At 44.8% G+C, this 19,585-nt stretch overlaps 1 protein-coding gene across 1 annotated transcript in view; it reads left to right on the plus strand.

Moving 5' to 3' along the window:
- Window positions 1-18,157, plus strand: part of SAE1 (SUMO1 activating enzyme subunit 1) — a 73,303-nt gene extending 55,146 nt beyond the window's left edge. Inside the window, exons 7-9 of the mRNA XM_012761524.2 lie at window positions 2,875-3,019; window positions 13,752-13,821; window positions 17,167-18,157. Of these exons, the coding sequence (XP_012616978.1) occupies window positions 2,875-3,019; window positions 13,752-13,821; window positions 17,167-17,259 (308 nt within the window). The 3' untranslated portion in view covers window positions 17,260-18,157. The remainder of the gene's footprint in view (window positions 1-2,874; window positions 3,020-13,751; window positions 13,822-17,166) is intronic.
- Window positions 18,158-19,585: the final 1,428 nt, after the last annotated feature.

Genomic DNA, 19,585 nt, shown 5'->3' on the forward strand with positions numbered 1-19,585 from the left:
TCTTTTGGATCCCATTAGGGTTAAGAAGCACAGATTCTGAAGCCAGATTTGAGTTTACATTTCTGCTCCACTACTTCTTGGCAGTTACAATGACCAAGTCACTTAATGTCTCTGAATTTCAGTTTCCTGATCTGTAAAGCAGAGAAGGCAATAGTAATTACCCACCTCACTAGGCTATTACAAAGATCGAATGAGTGAACACATGTGAATATTTAGCATGGTGCCTAGCACATGGTAGGCACCATAATGGTTTGGGCTTTGATGCTCCCAGAACAATATTTTCTAACCAAAAAATGAAAAGCTTTGTGACAAGGGCTGAAAAAATTACCTCCTCTTCTTGGTCCCTTGTGACAGTTGGTGCTTCCAACCCAGTGACACAGAAATAAGATCACACAGGAGGCAGCCAACATGACCTCCTGGTGCTGTTCACCACTCTGGCAGCTTGAGAGCAAGCAGCCACCCCTGCTCAGGCAACACAGATACCCATTCTGGGTCTTGTTGCCCTGTTGTCTCAGGAGTGACTGACAGGAATAGCCATTGACATTCAGTACATTCCAATCAGAGTATCCTCTGCCTTAGCTGCGCTAGCAGGTGTCCTGATTCGTTTGTTTTCCTGGGACATTGTTGGAAAAGGGGTTTGGCACAGACAGGGAGTAACTGGCATTTCTGCAGTCTTTTCACCACCCTGCCCCCAGATGCTCACTTGATTGCCTTTCTCTACTGCAAATTGAGATAGCAGCAACACATTTGCAAAGTTAGAAGTTAAGCTTGGGTGATAGCAGATCAGTGTTAGCCAACATCCAATTTGTCGTTGCTTTGATTTGACTGCCAAGTATTCAGGTAGAAGTGAGGGTTCCAAAAGCTGTGTTCTTGAGAAAGAGAAAAGTAACATTTCCAGACAGCAAATAGTATTCAAAATAAATGGGTGTTTTGGAGCTTTTTGTTTGTTTTTTAACTTCTAATATGCAGAGCCTTATACTGGGCATATATGTGATGGTTGCCAGAGAAACACAGACCAGGGGCCTTTGTCTGACATTGGCACTGAGGAAAACATAGCCCAGAGGCAGGTTGTGTCTTCTTTTACTTGGGCTTCTGTGCTTTGAGAACTTGGGACCCTTTATAACCCACTTGTAAACTTCTCTCAGGGTTCAGTGGAACCACCTGTTGTGGCCCCTAAATTCTCTAACCACCCGGTTTATTCTCCCAACGGTCGCCGTCGTAGATGCACAGACCAGGGCTCCCTCATTTGCCTTTGTACCTTTAGCCCCACAGGTCTGCCTGGCACATCGTCGGTGCTGGTTGAATGAATGAATTCTTGTTACTTGGAAAGTGGTTCTCATCCCCAATCTGCTCATCACCAAAACTGTTTGTGAGTCTTTAAAAAGTATGACTCTGATTCATTAGTCTGGGTTCCAAATACTTGCATTTTTAAAGAGGTTCCTGGGAACTTAAGATTGTCCGAGTTTCAATCTACCTAAATTTTTAGAGAAGGAATCCTTTGTACTAATGGAGAGTATAGTTTACTGAATAAGCTTACTTTTTCAGTCAGCAAATACTGATGAGACATAAGTGAAAGTACTTTGCAAACTGTAAAGTCCCCTCTCCAAGTACTGTCCCAGAGCACCCAGGGCTTGAACCTAGAAGATCCCCATGTTTCTACTTCTACCCTGAAATGGCCTGTGTGATACGGGAGAAGGAGTGTTGCCCTTAGGAGGGACAAGGCTCAGGCCAGCTGTAACCCCTTCTTTGGGGAGCATGTAGGTGACAAGAATGCCTGCCCACATGGCATGTAGGTAACCTCATGGAGAGGGTGTAGTTGACAGTGGAAGATGCTTGTATTTTGATCAGTCTTATGTTCCTGTCTGTGTCTTTTTGTTTGGACTAAAATTTCTGGCCTTGTTGGGGTCTCCTTACACAGTAGCTCTCACTCACACCCATCATCTGAACCTTTCCTCTGGTTCACCACCAAAATTAAACATCCATTTCTGGGGGTTGACATAGTTTTTGTACTAAGGGAGGTTTTGTTACTGTTGACCTGCCTGTCTGATGAGTCTGAGTACTTGGCTGGCCTCTCTGGCTGAAGCAGCCTTTGAACTGCTGCCTAGAATGCATGCCTCCTGCTCCTGACCTCTCTTCTGGGTCTTAATAGAAACTTTTCCCTCTGCTGGAAGCTTCTGCTTCCCTCCTCCCCAGAAACTCACAAACACTTCAATCAATTGTTATTTCCTCAGAGAAGCCTTCTTGACACCACCCTGCAGATGGTGTCAGACCATCTATTATGCTATCACAGCACTTCTCACAGCAAGGTTAGATAGGCAATGATTTGATTGCCTACCTATCTAACTATATTTGTCGAATAAATGAAAAATGTATTACCTTTCACTTGGCCCACATTTTATTTTTTTATTTTTATTTTTTATTTTTTTGAGACAGAGTCTCACTTTGTTGCCCAGGCTAGAGTGAGTGCCCTGGCGTCAGCCCAGCTCAAAGCAACCTCAATCTCATGGGCTCAAGGGATCCTCCTGCCTCAGCCTCCCAAGTAGCTGGGACTACAGGCATGCGCCACCATGCCTGGCTCATTTTTTCTATATATATGTTAGTTGGCCAATTAATTTCTTTCTATTTATAGTGGAGACGGGGTCTCGCTCTTGCTCAGGCTGGTTTTGAACTCCTGACCTCGAGCAATCCGCCCACCTCGGTCTCCCAGAGTGCTAGGATTACAGGCGTGAGCCACCGCGCCCGGCCTCCCACTTGCCCCACATTTTAATTAATGTAATACTTCCTACAAAATAAAAATTTTTAATTATCAGTATCTATGAATATTCATTATAAAGAGACTGGCTTTATAACCTACCTTCTTTTTCCCTTTCCCAGTGCTCCTGAAGTTCCGCACAGATAAAGGAAGAGATCCTAGTTGTGATACGTATGGGGAAGATTCTGAGCTGTTGCTCCAGATACGGAATGATGTGCTTGACTCGCTGGGTGTGAGTCCTGACCTGCTTCCTGAGGACTTTGTCAGGTTGGTCTCAGTATTTATCACAGTTTGGTCCGGAGAGAGAAACATGTTTTCAGGATTTTTCTTGATTGGGGAAAACCTTTATGGAGACCCAAAGCCCTGAGGAAAGCCCCCTTTGCTGCCTTCTGCCACCTCCTGCAAAGTTCTGCCTCTCCACTAATGTAATAGTTTACAGAAGATACAGAGAGGGGCAGATTCTATTTTTTGCAATATGTATTTTATATTCACATGGTTCAAAATACGAGGCAAGGAAGTGTGAGATCTATAAACACTCCTTAGGATTCCAGCATGTGGAGCTGTAGGTACAGTTTAGCGAACCAGTTGTCTGCTCACTTGTGTTTAGACTGCTCTTATTGCATAATGCTGCAGTGTGTGACCTTGTGTCAGACGTGTACAGGTATAACTGCAGGATAAATTAGTAGAAAGGAAATTGCTGCGTCAAAGGAATATGATTTATCATTTGGTAGATATTGCCACTCTGCATTGTATTGGTAGCCTATCAGTTTATGGCCCCAGCAGCAAAGGCAGCCATGTTCCTAGCATCTACTCTGTCCCTTGGGGATTGGGATACTTTACTTAGGTGACTAGTGTTCTGCTCTATACACAGTCAAACTTAGGTTTTGATTAGAGAAGATCACGTGGTGGCTAGGTCATGATCTCCTTCCAGGCAATTCTGGAATCATCTGCTCACTCTTAATTCCCTTTCCATGTCTTTAGGGACTTTAGGGCTTTGCTGTGCCTCCAGGTTGTAGGAATAATAATAATAGCTACAATTTATTGAGTAGTCATTGTGTGCCAGGCATCACGTAGTAATACACAAACAACATTCTACCCTGGGTCTCACCACACTGCTACTGTCTAGTAGCAGCATACTACCTTGGTTTCTTTTCAACAGTAATGTCAATCAAAATCAAAGTCCCTTCTTTCTTTTTTTTTTGAGACAGAGTCTCACTTTGTTGCCCAGGCTAGAGTGAGTGCCGTGGCGTCAGCTTAGCTCACAGCAACCTCAATCTCCTGGGCTCAAGCGATCCTCCTGCCTCAGCCTCCTGAGTAGCTGGGACTACAGGCATGCGCCACCATGCCCGGCTAATTTTTTGTATATATATTTTTAGTTGGTCGATTAATTTCTTTTTATTTTTGGTAGAGACAGGGTCTCGCTCAGGCTGGTTTTGAACTCCTGACCTCGAGCAATCCGCCCTCCTCGGCCTCCCAGAGTGCTAGGATTACAGGCAGTGTGCCCGGCCCCCTTCTTTCCTTAGTCCTTCCTTTCTTCACTTCTGGCTGGGAACCTCCCGTAGACTCTTAACAAACCCTACCCTATTTAGAGCCAGCAGTGGTATCTGAACCACCTGTGGAGCTCTGAACCAAAAAGCCATCGTCCAAAACTAGGCAGCAGTTTACAAGGCACTTTTGTAACATTGGCACGGTTGGGTCAGGGCCTGATGACACTGCAGGCTTGGGTGAGTCCCTGTCCTGTGCTGACACAGCTGGGCACTCATTGCATGGTGGAGGAAGGACCAGTGTAGCAAGTGTTTCTCTTCTGTGCTTCACAGCAGGAGGAGGGACTGGGTCACACAGGGCATCAGTTCCAGCAGACCCAGCCAGGCAGTCAGCAGCAAGCCGACGCTGCTTGCTGTACTGGTGCCGGGTGCCGGGCCGTGAGCGTGCAGCCGAGTGGCTAATTTGGGCATTTAGAGTGATGAACGGTCTGGCTCTGCATCACCGGCCAGCAGAGTTGAAGGCTCTGCTTCCCAGAAGGGGAAAGCCACAGGCTAATGAGCTGCTGGCCGCTTCTCTCTCCGAAGTGTTTGCTTCCCTGCCCACCCTCTTTGCAGAAACCACTTTCCCACGTCTAGGTCTCATGTGCTCAGGCGCTCCCACTCTATTGCCTTTCTAAGTAAGAGGGGTTCGGTGGGCTCTTGAAGTCTGTCTGTAGATAGGCCGCGAGATGGGATAGGGATGCGATAGGGATGCCGGCGAGGAAATGAGGCTCCGTCTCGCAGCTGAGCTCCGCTCACGATTGCCTGCTGCCACCGCCCCGAGCAGGGCGTGCAGGAGGGAAGCCTGTGCACAAGTCTTCCTCTCCCTCATCCGTCTGCCAGCTCCCTGTGCCGTCCTTTACGTTATGTTATTTATTCTCTCTTCAGAGAACTTTGTTGTTTTTCTCATTATGAAAGTAACAGATGCCCAGTACCAGAAATTGTAAAATGGAAGAAAGGATGGATGGTCCATAATCCCAGACACTGCAACATTTCGGGGTTTAGCCTCACAAACATTTCTGTATTTACTTATGTTTTTTTCTCATTTTAAATATCAAATGGGATCATACTATCTATACTGTTTGATAGCGTTTTCTCCAAGAATATGGACCTGTTTGTGTCTATAAATATAGATTGATATCACTAATATTTCATGTTTCATTGTCTGGACATACGGTTATTTAACCAATGCTTTATTGGTAGATATTTATGTTATTTATATTCTTTTACTTTTATAAACACTTTTGATAAACATGCATAATTTGTATATTTATATAACTTTACTGGGTTTTAAAATATTTTTTTATTGAGGTAAAATACACTTAACATAAAATTATCATTTTAATTTTTTTTTTTTTTTTCTTTTTAATGTGAGACAGAGTCTCACTTTGTTGCCCAGGCTAGAGTGAGTGCCGTGGCATCAGCCTAGCTCACAGCAACCTCAATCTCCTGGGCTCAAGCGATCCTCCTGCCTCAGCCTCCCGAGTACCTGGGACTACAGGCATGCACCACCATGCCTGGCTAATTTTTTGTATATATATTTTTAGTTGGTCGATTAATTTCTTTCTATTTTTAGTAGAGATGGGGTTTCGCTCAGGCTGGTTTTTGGACTCCTGACCTTGAGCAATCTACCCGCCTTGGCCTCATTTTTTTTTTTTTTTTTTTTATTTTATTTTTTTTATAGAGACGGGGTCTCGCTCTTGCTCAGGCTGGTTTCGAACTCCTGACCTCGAGCAATCCGCCCGCCTCGGCCTCCCAGAGAGCTAGGATTACAGGCGTGAGCCACCGCACCCGGCCTCTGGCTTCATTTTTTTTAAAATTTTTTTTTATTTTATTTTATTTTTTGAGACAGAGTCTCGCTTTGTTGCCCAGGCTAGAGTGAGTGCCGTGGCATCAGCCTAGCTCACAGCAACCTCAAGCTCCTGGGCTTAAGCGATCCTGCTGCCTCAGCCTCCCAAGTAGCTGGGACTACAGGCATGCGCCACCATGCCCGGCTAATTTTTTTTATATATATTAGTTGGCCAATTAATTTCTTTCTATTTATAGTAGAGACGGGGTCTTGCTCTTGCTGGTTTCGAACTCCTGACCTCGAGCAGTCCGCCTACCTCGGCCTCCCAGAGTGCTAGGTTTATAGGCGTGAGCCACCGCGCCCGGCCTCGGCCTCATTTTAACTATTTTTGGTCTATAAATCTTTGGCATTATCATGTAACCATCACCACTATCCATTTCCAGAATGTTTTCACCTTCCCAAGCTATAACTCCATACCCATTAAACATTAACTCCACACTTCCTCCTCCTCCTAGCCCCTCTGGTATACTGTCTGGCTGGTACACTGGTAACCTCGAGTATATAGTTTCTGTCTCTATGAATTTGACTATTCTAGTTACCGCATGTAAGTGGAATCATACAGTATTTATCCTTTGTGAATTTAATGGTTTTTAAATTACACAAATAGTATATATGTTTGTTACAGAAAAGTCAGATGGCACAGAATAAACTCAAATATGACAGTGCAGGTCACTCATAATTCTATTCCCCAGAGAAAACCTGGAACCATTTGTTGTCACTTGGTTATCCCAGCATATGTAAAATCAACAAAATGCTTTATAGATTTTTTCTTTTATTGGGAGGGAGACAGGTTCTCACTCTGTTGCCAGGGCTACAGTGCAGTGGTGTCATCATAACTCACTGCAATCTCAAACTCCTGGGCTCAAGCCATCCTGCTGCCTCAGCCTTCCAAGTAGTTGGGACTACATGTTTACACCACCATGCCTGGCTAATTCTTCTATATTTTGTAGAGATGGGGTCTCGCTCTTGCTCAGGCTGGTCAAAGTCCTGATTTCAAGTGATCCTCCTGCCTCAGCCTCCCAGAGTGCTAGGATTACAGGCGTGAGCCACCATGCCTGGCCTGCTTTATAGGGGTTTTATTTTTTTCTTCTTTTTTGGGGGGGGGGCATGTCATTATTTAAACAATGCTTTATAGGTTTTTAAAAAATATTCATAATATTTGTTGTTAATAAAGGTGATTGAAAAAGGTATGACCTTTTTAGGAAATATAGAAACCTTTTAGAAATATAGAAAGAGCCTTTAAAATGTTCTCTTTTTGGCCTACTAATTTTGCTCGTTTATAATGAGAATATACCCTGAAGAAATAATGCCAAATAATATGAGCAAACATTTTTGTACAAAAGATAATCATTATGTTATATATAAGAATGAGAGATTAGGCCAAGCATGGTGGCTCACACCTGTAATCCTAGCACTCTGGGAGGCCGAGGCGGGCAGACTGCTCGAGGTCAGGAGTTCAAAACCAGCCTAAGCAAGTAAGCGAAACCCCATCTCTACTATAAATAGAAAGAAATTATTTGGCCAACTAAAAATATATAGAAAAAATTAGCCAGGCATGGTGGCGCATGCCTGTAGTCCCAGCTACTCAGGAGGCTAAGGCAGGAGGATTGCTTGGGCCCAGGAGTTTGAGGTTGCTGTGAACTAGGCTGATGCCATGGCACTCACTCTAGCCTGGGCAACAAAGCGAGAGACTCTGTCTCAAAAAAAAAAAAGAAGCAGAATGAGAGATCAGAAATGCATTAAAGGCATAAAGGTATAGAACAATGCAGTATTATATAGGGCTCAAAATGATGTTTGTTATAAAAAAGGCAAACATAGAAAAATTGAGGCCGGGCGCTGTGGCTCACGCCTGTAATCCTAGCTCTTGGGAGGCCGAGGCGGGCGGATTGCTCAAGGTCAGGAGTTCGAAACCAGCCTGAGCAAGAGCGAGACCCCATCTCTACTATAAATAGAAAGAAATTAATTGGCCAACTGATATATATATAAAAAATTAGCCGGGCATGGTGGCGCATGCCTGTAGTCCCAGCTACCCGGGAGGCTGAGGCAGAAGGATCACTCGAGCCCAGGAGTTTGAGGTTGCTGTGAGCTAGGCTGACGCCACGGCACTCACTCTAGCCTGGGCAACAAAGTGAGACTCTGTCTCAAAAAAAAGAAAAAGAAAAAGAAAAATTGAAAGGATGGTACAATAGTGAATACCTATTATCTGCTCAGCTAGCTTCAGTTAGCATTTTGCTTTTTGTTTTGTGAGGGTTGTGACATCATGATGACATGATACTTAAAAATACATCAAAACTCATCTGTTGCATTTGTGTCTTCTATCTCTTTTAATCTAGGATAATGGTTGGCAAACTGTCTTGCCACCTGTTTTTGTAAATAAAGTTTTATTGGCACACTTACTCATTTACATATTATATGTGACAGCTTTTGTGCTACACCAGAGTTAAATAGTTGTAACAGAGACCATATGGCCTATAAAGCTGAAAATATTTATTATCTGGTTCTTTACAGAGAAAGTTTTTCAACTCCTTATCTAGAATGGTTAACTGATTTGTCTGATTATTGTGATGACGTTTGTTTTGTCTTATTCAATTTTTATTATTTATATTCAGGCACAGTAAAATTTTTTCTTTATGGTGTGTTTTTAAAAAATTCACATTTAGTAAAATTTATTCCTTTTTAGTACACAATTCTGAGGTGTTTGTTGGGGGTATTCAGTTCTATGAATTTATTTAAAGATATAGATCACTACCACAATCAAGATACAGATTGCTTTTTTTTTTTTTTTTTTTTTTTTTTGAGGCAGAGTCTCACTCTGTTGCCTGGGCTCAAACAATCCTCTGTCTCGACCTCCAGAGTAGCTGGGACTACAGGCATGCGCCACTATGCCTGGCTAATTTTTTCTATATATTTTTAGTTGGCCGATTAATTTCTTTCTATTTTTAGTAGAGACGGGGGAGGGGGGGATCTTGCTCTTGCTCAGGCTGATTTCGAACTCCTGATCTGGAGCGATCCTCCCATCTCAGCCTCCCAGAGTGCTAGGGTTACACCATGCCCGGCCAAGATACAGTTCACTTTGATCATACCACAAAATTCTCTGAAGATGCCTTGCTTTAGTCGGCCCCCTTGCTACCTGCAACCACTGATCTAGTCTCTATCCCTGGAGTTCTGCCTTTTTCATAATAGGATATAAATGGTATTCAGAGTCTTTTGAGTCTGGCTTTTTTTACTTAGCTTAATGCATTTGAGATTCATTCATGTGGTATAAATTAAAAGCTTGTTCCTTTTTATTACCCAGTAGTATTTTATTGTATGGATATACCACAGTTTGTCTGTTTGCCAGATGAAGGACACTTGGATTGTTTTTGGCAATTATGACTAAAGCCAGTATAAATATTCATATGTTCTTGTATGAACATAAGTTTTCATATTCACTGGGGTATATAATTGCTGAATCATATGATAACACTACGTTTAACATTTTGAGGAACTGCCAAACTGTTTTCCATAGTGGCCACAATATAGTCTTAGCAGCAATGTATGAGGGTTCTCCACATCCTTGCCAGAGAGTGTCACTGTCTCTTTTATTTTAGCCTTTGGGAGTGTTAAATTGTAGTTTATTGTGGTTTTTTTTTTTTTTTCTTATTGTAGTTTTGAATTGCGTTTCCCTAATGACTAATGACATAGACCATCTTTTTATGTGCTTGTTGGCAATTTGTGTATCTTCTTTGGAGAGATGCCTATTGAGATCATTTGCCCATTTTAAAATTGTTATCTTTTATTGTTAATTTGTAAGAGTTCTCTATATACTCTGTATACAAGTCAGATACATGATTTGCAAATATCTTCTCCCATTCTGTGGATTGTCTTTTCACTTTCTTGATGATATCCTTTGAAATACAAGTTTTCAATTTTTATAAAATATAATTTCTCTATTTTTTCTTTTTTTCACACGTACCTTTGCTGTCATAGCTAATAAAGTATTAATTCAACAAGATCATGAAGATTTACTTTATTTTTTTTTCTAAGAGTTTCATGTTTTAGCTCTTATATTTAGACCTGTGACTCACTTTGAGTTAATTTTTGTACATGAAGGTAAGGGTCCAACTTATTCTTTTGCATATCAAGATACTAGCACCATTTGTTGAAAAAATTTTCTTTCCCCATTGAGTGGTCTTGGTACCACTGTCAAAAATCCATTGACTATATATGTAAAGCTTTATTTTGGGTCTCAGGTTTATTCCATTGATATGTATTTCTGTCCTTGTGCCAATATGATGCTGTCTTGATTACTGTATCTTTGTGTAATAAGCTTTAAAATGGGAAAGTATGAGTTCTCCTAACCATTTGCTCTTTTTTTTTTAAGATTGTTTTGACTATTCTGGGTCTCTTGCATTCCCATCTGAATTTTTTTTAAGAGACAAGGTCTTGCTATGTTTGCCCAGGTTTATCATGAACTCAAGTGAACAGAGCTCAAGTGATCTTTCCACCTCAGCCTCCTAAGTAGCTGGGACTACAGGTATGCGATACTGTGCCCGGCCCCATCTGAATTTTTTTTTTTTTCTTTTTCCTTTTTTTTTTTTTTTTTTTTTTTCTTTTTTGAAGTATCTCTTCTGTGCTACCCATCTGAATTTTAGTGTGAGTTTATCCTTTTCTACAACAAAAGCAGCTGTAATTTTGATAGGGATTATGTTGCATATGTAGATTAATTGGAGGAGTATTGCTATCTTAACAATATTAAGTCTTCCAGTCCATGAACATGGGATATCTTTCCATTTGTTTAGATCTTCTATAATTTCTTTTAATAATGTTTTGTAGGCTTCAGAATATAAATTTTATGCTTTCTTTGGTAAATTTATTCCTAAGTATTTTATTCTTTTGGATGTGATCATAAATGGTGGAGTTATTTTCTTGATTTCATTTTCAGAATGTTTATTACTAGAAGTATAGCTGATTTTTTTTTTTTTTTTTTTTGAGACAGAGTCTCACTTTGTTGCCCAGGTTAGAGTGAGTGCCGTGGCGTCAGCCTAGCTCACAGCAACCTCAAACTCCTGGGCTCAAGCAATCCTCCTGCCTCAGCCTCCCAAGTAGCTGGGACTACAGGCATGCGCCACCATGCCTGGCTAATTTTTTCAAAATATATTAGTTGGCCAATTAATTTCTTTCTATTTATAGTAGAGACGGGGTCTCGCTCTTGCTCAGGCTGGTTTCGAACTCCTGACCTTGAGCAATCCACCCGCCTCGGCCTCCCAGAGAGCTAGGATTACAGGCGTGAGCCACCGCGCCCGGCCTATAGCTGATTTTTGTATATTGATCTTCAATCCTGCAACCTTATCGAACTCATTTCATAGTTTTTCTGTGTATTGCTTAGGATTTTCTGTACACTGGATCATGTCATCTGAGAATATATCATTTCTTCCTTTCCCATCTGGATGTCTTATTTCTTTTTCCTTCTTAATTGCCTTCATCTCAACCTCCAATGCAATCTTGAATATCAGTGGTAATAGTAGACATCCTTTCTTATTCCTTATCTTAGGGGGAAAGCTGTCAGTCTTTTACTCTTAAGTATAATGTTGGTTGGGGTTTTTTGGTTTGTTAGTTTATTTGGTTTGGAGACAGAGTCTCACTCAGTCTTCCAGGCTACCAGGCTGGATGGCATCATCATAGTTTACTGCAACCTCAAACTCCTGGGCTCAAATGATCTTCCTGCCTCAGCCTTCCAAATAGTTTGTACTACAAGTGTATGTCACCATACATGGCTTTATACACACACACACACACACGCGCACACACACACTATTTTTAGTGGAGATGGGGTCTTACTCTTGCTCAGGCTGGTCTCGAACTCCTGAGCTCAAGCGATCCTCCTTCCTCAGCCTCCCAGAGTGATAGGATTACAGGCGTGAGTCACTGCATCCTGCCTGTTAATTGTGGTTTTGACCTTTATTCAATTAATATGACATGTACTACATTGATTTTTTTTTTTTTTTTTTTTTTTTAAGATGTTAAACCTGCCCGGGCACAGTGGCTCACGCCTGTAATCCTAGCTCTCTGGGAGGCCGAGGCGGGCGGATCGTTTGAGTTCAGGAGTTCGAAACCAGCCTGAGCAAGAGCGAGACCCCGTCTCTACTATAAATAGAAAGAAATTAATTGGCCAACTAATATATATATATATAATTAGCCGGGCATGGTGGCACGTGCCTGTAGTCCCAGCTACTCGGGAGGCTGAGGCAGGAGGATTGCTTGAGCCCAGGAGTTTGAGGTTGCTGTGAGCTAGGCTGACGCCACGACACTCACTCTAGCCTGGGCAACAAAGGGAGACTCTGTCTCAAAAAGAAAAACAGAAAAGGAAGCTGAGCATGGTAGCAGGCATCTGTAGTTCTAGCTACTTAGGAGGTTGAGGTGACAGGATCCAGGAGTTCAAGGCTAGCCTGCGCAACATGGTGAGACACTGTCTCTAAAATTAAAAACAGAAAAGGAAAAATATCCCCACTTTTGATTATCTTTGAATAATAGAATTATGGGTGATGACGGTTCTTTGCTGCAGTTCTCCATATATGGTAGAGCTCTGTAGTGGACTTCGAAGAGCAGGAAGGAAAGTGAACTGTGCGGCCAAACAGAATGGGAGTGCTGTGATCCTGGGCGGGGTGTGAGGAGGCAGACACCTTCAGAGACAGCTGGTGGGAGTCGGAGTGGACACAGCCTTTCTGGAGGGCATCTTGGCGATACATAGCAAGACCTAGCACTCTATATTTAGAATTTTGCTATAAGGAATTACTTGGCCACCTGTGCCAAGATGAATGATTACAGTGTTGAACAGCTTAAATATCCCTCAATAGGTTATAGAACAGAAGGAATAATAGTTGGTATTATTCGAGTTTAAAATTATATCTATTTAGATATGCACACTTTTTTTTTTAAGTATCTAGAAGGATGTGCGCCACACTGGGAGGATTGTAGGCAGTCTTGGTGGTAGCGTCCCTTAGTGAGGCTTTCCCTCTCACCTGTCTCTGTTCCCCTTCGCTTGGTAACATACACCTTTATGTTCAGGAGTGGGAGAGGCAGAGCACACTTCCCTGGGGAGGTGGTAGAAGAAAGTATTCTGCTCTGCAGGCTGGGTGACAATAGCGTCAGTGCCCCATCCTGGCCCAGAAAAGGGTTGGTTTCTGTGTGTGTTGTGAACACTTCTGCCCTCCTGTCTTGATTTCAGGCCCCAGATTTCCCATGCCCCTTACATGTTAACACAGGCTTGTTCCCTGACATTTGTCTGGGAGTAGCATATAGAACACACCACCCATTATGGGTAAGAAGAGAATTGCAGGAATGTGACCAGGGCTGTAAAACATCTGATATTTGTAGGACCTTATTTTTAGGAAGCACAGATATAGTCTTTCCTTTAACTTAAAAAAGTATTATGAAAGAATTCTGCTTGTCAAAGTTCAGAGGTCTTTCCCAGCCACTTACGGTTTCATTTTCACGCCTAGATGCCAGCATTAGCACTGCTATGTGAATCGACCCCTCCTGGTAAGAGATGTTTTTCTGCAGGAGAGCCCACTGCCGATCTTTCCCAGATGTCGTCTGCGCTCCTGTTCCCCAGCGCTCTGTTTCACTTGTCTTCCTTCTCTTTTAGGTACTGCTTCTCTGAGATGGCCCCAGTGTGTGCGGTGGTTGGAGGAATTCTAGCACAGGAAATTGTGAAGGTAAAAAGTCACTGTGGAGCAGAAGACAGTTGCCCAACACACCGTGACTTTGTCCGTGTGCCAGCAGAGACCACCCGGGCTGTCTTAGCAGCCTGCTTTCTCTCACCCCACTCACCTTTGCTTCATGCCTGACCCTTTTCCACACCAGCCGGTTCTTTCCAGCCCATCCAGGTGGCCATTCAGCGAGTGACATTGAACACCTGCTCTGAGCTTAGCTCAGAGCTGGACAGTGCTTTTAAGGTGCCATCCACTATCCCCTGGGTTACCTGCGGTTAGCTAGTGCATATTGCATTGGTCAGGGCTCCTGCTTCTCACGGCTCTAGGAAGTAGGTACCACTGGGATCCCCGTTTAAGAGAAAAACACTGAGGCCCAGAATAGAACCTGTGCTCGTAACCTCTATCCAGTTTCTCCCCATCCATCACCATGGCGTCAGAGCCCACTTTTTAACCTACATCATAGGGGTTTTTAGAGAGGGGAGAAAAGTCCTGCAAGGCTCTATGCAGGGTGACCCGTGACTGCGTTAGGTAGGGAAATATCTCATACTGAGTCACATTACCGATAACTAGCACAGCTCTTGAGTCTCTTGGAACATGTGGGTTGCTAAAACTGTAGCATGCCTCTAAATATATTTATTTTCTTTAGGGACATTGATATTTGCCCCAAGAAGTTAAATTTGCTTTGTGGGCTCCTGCCTGCTATAGTGGGCTTGCAGTGATGGTGTGTCCCTTTCTTTCAGTGGGCACTGAGGCGATGTGGAGGGAAGAGAAGCATGCGGTGGCCATACCTGTTTCCTTGGCCACATGTTCTGCTTATCCCAGAGTGCTGTGAAAATTCCGGTTTATATGCCCAATCTGAGAAGGCTGTAGTGGCTGCCCAGAGGACTGTATTGTAAAGGATTCTGGGGCTGCCTGTAGACAGACTCGGCAGGAGAGAGTGCAGTGATGGAGAGGCCATCAATGGGATGGGGAGTGGGAACATGCAGATTTTCGTTGCCTAAAATAATGACACCACCACCGCCACCACCAATGATAATAGCACTTATTGAAAGCCCATGATGCACACACAAAGCCACAGTTTTTCCCATGGATAACCTTATTTCGTCATACAGCGACCCTGTGAGGTCAGAGCTGTAGTGACTGCTGCTGTCGCCATCACCTACTGCTGTGGGCAGGGACACCTGCCGTGGGTGGTGTGGACAGAGAAAAAGAAACATGATTTCAACCTATGGAAGCATGACCGGACAGCAGATATGGATAGAAAATACGGTGTTTGGAAGGATGTAAGAAAGGTAGGAAGCAAAGATGATCGCCCTCTAACACGCAGTGTGTACTTTTTATGGGTTTATAAAGCAGGAACTGAGGTGCAAAGAAGGGAAGTCGCTGCCCAGGCTAGTCAGGCTGGCTGTTCTGGTTTCTGGGCCTATGCTGCTCACCGCTTGCCAGTTGTGCCACAGGTGTCACCCCTTAATGGCACCCCCATCCAGAGACTCTGTGTGGACCCCAGGGCCACTCTCCTTGCACCCTCAGCCTCACTTTTATACCTCACCTTGAGAAGCTGCTCCTTGAATTTCTCATGTGGGATGGAATAGCTAGAAGTCAGGGCAGGTGGCCCTGACCCCATCGTTTGTGGCGGCTTCTCTACATCCCCATCCTAGTGCAGCCCCCTCCTTCCTGCCTGCTGGGGACAGCTGTTGCCCAGCGTCCTATTTCTGTTTATCCCAGATAGCCAAAGTACTCTGCATTCTTGGTTGCTGGGCGTGTTTGGAATCTCCTCCTACCCCATCTTGCTTAGGAAGTGCTTTACCTTTTGCCCCATGTTCACCCCATGCCCTGCTCTCGGCCCCGCCACTCCCCCCTACTCAGCACAGGTCCAGCCGTCAGCCAGCTGGCAGGAGCGCCCTGTGGTTGAGGGCCCCACACTCGCCCTTTGCTGTCTGACCCTGCCTACAAAAAGCACACTGGTGTCAGAGGGCGATCATCTGCTTCCTACCTTTCTTACGTCCTTCCAAACGCCGTGTTGGATATCCGTATCTGCTGTCCTGTCGTGCTCCCTTAGGTTTAAATCATATTTCTTTTCTTCCATCCCCACTAACCGTGGCAGGTGTCCCTGCCCACAGTAGCAGAGGGGATAGTGAAAGCGGCAGTCACGCCAGGCTCCATGTTCAAACGTATGTCATCTCCTGTAACTTGAGTTTGGGTTCCAGCAGTTCCAACTGTGGGCGTTGAGCCCTTCCACCTGCCTGACTTCACGGGATCTGCACACATTGGTGAAAGCCCCCTGGCCTTCACCAGCAGCTTCCGCTCGCTCCGAATTTCCCATGTGCGGGCAGGTGCTTTTCACTCGCCTGTTTTCTGTGCAGGCCCAGAAAAGCAAACTTCTGTCTGATGCAAGCTCCATGCAGACAGAGACCTTCTCAGAATCTTTAATGTCTCGCATAATACCTGGCACACAGTAGGTGCTTAATAAAATTTCCCTGGATGAATGGCTGGATAACCACTTGTGGTGGGAGTAATCGTCCCCATTTTACAGATGAGGCAGGGGAATGAGATGGGTACTCAATTCAAGGAGGAATAGTCCCGGATGTGTGGAGCCTGTTCCTGACCTCCTCAAGGAGGTCACCTTCCTTATGAACGATGGGACAGTGTTCCCGGGAACCATGAAGCCCTGCCCTGGCCCCTTGCTTAAGTGATATTCTCTTTAAATGGCAGCTTATAGTAAACTTTCAACCCCCTTGGGTTAAGCACCAAGCTCTGATAACCCTACAAGATAATCACTGTTGCCGTCGCTGAGTGGTATCGCCCAGGCCCTCTGCATCCCAACCGTGGCCCTCTGTGGAAAGCTGGCAGCATTGTGTCCTCATGGAAGAGCTGCCTCTGCATCAGTGTGTGTCCCTTGAGTAAATGTGTCCCCTAGGGTGGTAAAGGCTGAGGCCTAAGATGTGTTGAAATGAACAGCTGCCTTTCTCAGTGGAATAGTCACGAAGAATCGTTTGTGCTGTTTGCTGTGCGGTGGGGAAGGTGGGACTTCGCACTAGCCGTGGTTTAGACACTCAGATACGCGGCTTCTCTCAATCCCCAGGATAATACGGTTGTGATGCTCAGGTTACTCACAGAGTAAGGAAGGTTCAGAGAAGTGAAGCGATCTCCCCATGATCTCTCCACACAGCTGGGAGGGACAGAGGAAAGAGAGGACAATCAAAATTGTCTCCAGACGTTGCCGCGTGGGCCCTGGGGAGCAAAGTGGACTCCAGTTGAGAGCCACTGCCCTGGCCTGCGCTGAGAACATTCCCCCGGCGTGTCCCTTCACAACACAGAGCTGAATCCTCTGTTCGTTTCTCTCCCCAGGCGCTGTCTCAGAGGGACCCTCCTCACAACAACTTCTTCTTCTTTGATGGCATGAAGGGGAGTGGCATTGTGGAGTGCCTCGGCCCCAAGTGAGTCCAAGGCTTGGTGGCCCTGGAGATGGTGACCCACAGCAGGCCCACATGTATTCCCTGTCCCCTACCCCTGTCAGACGAGGGACAAGTGAAGTCACTGGCCCAATATGAATCATTTCTGCCAGCAAGGAAGTGGTGCTTTTGTCACCAGCAGCTGCTGCATACAAGGGCGCAGGGACGACTGTCTCCACTCCAACACTGTTCAGGCTATCTGCCACCCCAGGCCTGCCAGCTCCCCTGAGTGGCGATCACCTTAAGGCACCCCTCTGCCCCCTCTCTGTCTTGGTGCCGTCACGGCGTCACCAGCCCTCTGGGGCATTGCTGGAGGTGCCTGCCAGGAACCAGCACGGCCTGTTGCTTAGGAGCCGCTTGCCACCTTCTTGGACTTATTCCCCACCTGATGTCACACAGAAAGGAGCGTGACTTCAGGTGGGGAATAAGGCCCAGGCCCGATGAAACACCAGTGGAACCACAGTTCCAAATGCAGACAGGTGCCCCGAGAGGAAAGCGCGACAGGCGGAATGTGTTTCCTCCAGAGTTTGAGATCCTGACAAACAACAGGTGGCATCTGGTGGGCCGTTGTTGAGTTTAGTTAGGATTAGTCATGTTCCAGCCTGGATTGCGAAGAGAGGAAATGTTACCACGTCGTGGATGTTAGGGGAAGACCTTGCGAGCTGAGTATCAGTGAGAGCTTGTTTTAAAAAGGCGGATGCCTGGGGCTCGGGCTGGGGTGGAGGAACCGCAGTCCCTGATGCAGCACAGACGGTTCTGGAAGCTGTTCCATTTAAAGGCTGTGTCATTTCTTCATTACCCCCTGAACTGCAGCTGTTTGTGTTTTATATGTTTTCTGTGTTTTCTTTGGTTCTTTTATTAATAAAAGGAATGATAATAGAAATAAAGTTATTTGTTTTAGTATTTGCTTGTTTTTCTTCCACTTTAGAAAATTCTTACAGGGCATGATCTTACCAGTTGCCTTAAGAGTTCTCCCCTCTGTCCCCATTCCTGCCACCATTTTTTCCGGGTGATGCAGCAAGAGTTAGATTGCTCAAATTCTAGAGTGTGTCGATGCTTCTGGTTCCATTTGTCTGTTGAGTAATTCAGCTCACTAGTGGACATTTCAGTGGCAAGAATTATAATAAGAAATAAAACAGTTGATATTAGTGCTACCATCTATTTTTTATTTATTTATTTATTTTTGCTTTGTTTTTTTTTTTTTTTTTACTACCATCTTTTTTGTGGATTCTCTATATGCCAGGCATTGTCCGAAGTAAAAGTGGGTGATGGCCCCATTGTAAAGTTAGGAGCTGGGTGCGGTACTGGTAGGATTGTTACTCAGGAGGCAGGAGGATGGCTTGAGACTAGCCTGGGCAACATAATGAGACCCTGTCTCAAAGAAAAAAAAAATTAAGTGACGTTTGACATGCCCAAGTCCCATGGCTGGTAAGGCCAGAGCATTCATTGGAACACCAAGTTTGTCTTGACTGGGCAGCCAGAGCGCATTCCAGTTCCCCTCACTCTTTTATTTTTGAGTAAGAGTCTCACTCTGTTGCCCTGGCTAGAGTGAGTGCCGTGGCGTCAGCCTAGCTCACAGCAACCTCAAACTCCTGGGCTCAAGCGATCCTCCTGCCTCAGCCTCCCGAGTAGCTGGGACTACAGGCATGCGCCACCATGCCCGGCTAATTTTGCTACACATATTTAGTTGTCCAGCTTACAGGCGTGAGCCACTGCGCCCGTTCCCCTCACTCTTGCTCGTGTTTCTCCTTAATGTAGAATGCTGCTTGATTTAAATAGTCCCTTTCCTGTTTCAATCCTGCTGCAGTCAGCGGGGAAATATTAATAAATGAGTCTCCACTGGGAAAAGGAACTTGATCCCCAACCGTCCGCCACCCCTGCTCCTACCCTAGGTGGGGCTGGGGCTACATTTCTGGAAGAGGTCCCTGTCTGTGCACCTTTAGTGCCAGGATCAGCAGTTTCATTGCTGTGTGAAAATCTCCCCTGGTCTTTGAATTTTAAGCTAATTACACTCTTGACTTTGCAATGCATGGCCTTGATCACAAGGGGGAGCAGGTGAGTCTGAATGGATAAAAACACAATTGTCATTGTAGAATCTTCCCTGAAGCTTTTTAAACTTTTCCACCCTGTACCTCTTACGGCACAGTTCGAGTCATCCAGAGAGGACTCCTCAGGACTCACGGGGAGATAAGAGGTGGTGCTTGAAGTGGCCAGCCCTGCGAGAAATGAGTCTAGTTTTTTCAAGTGTCATAAACTCCCATATTACATGTTTGTACTATCATAAAAATGGATTTTTCACTGGGCGTGGTGGCTCA

Source organism: Microcebus murinus, chromosome 16 (genome assembly GCF_040939455.1).
Source record: "Microcebus murinus isolate Inina chromosome 16, M.murinus_Inina_mat1.0, whole genome shotgun sequence".
NCBI classification, from domain to species: Eukaryota; Metazoa; Chordata; class Mammalia; order Primates; family Cheirogaleidae; genus Microcebus; species Microcebus murinus.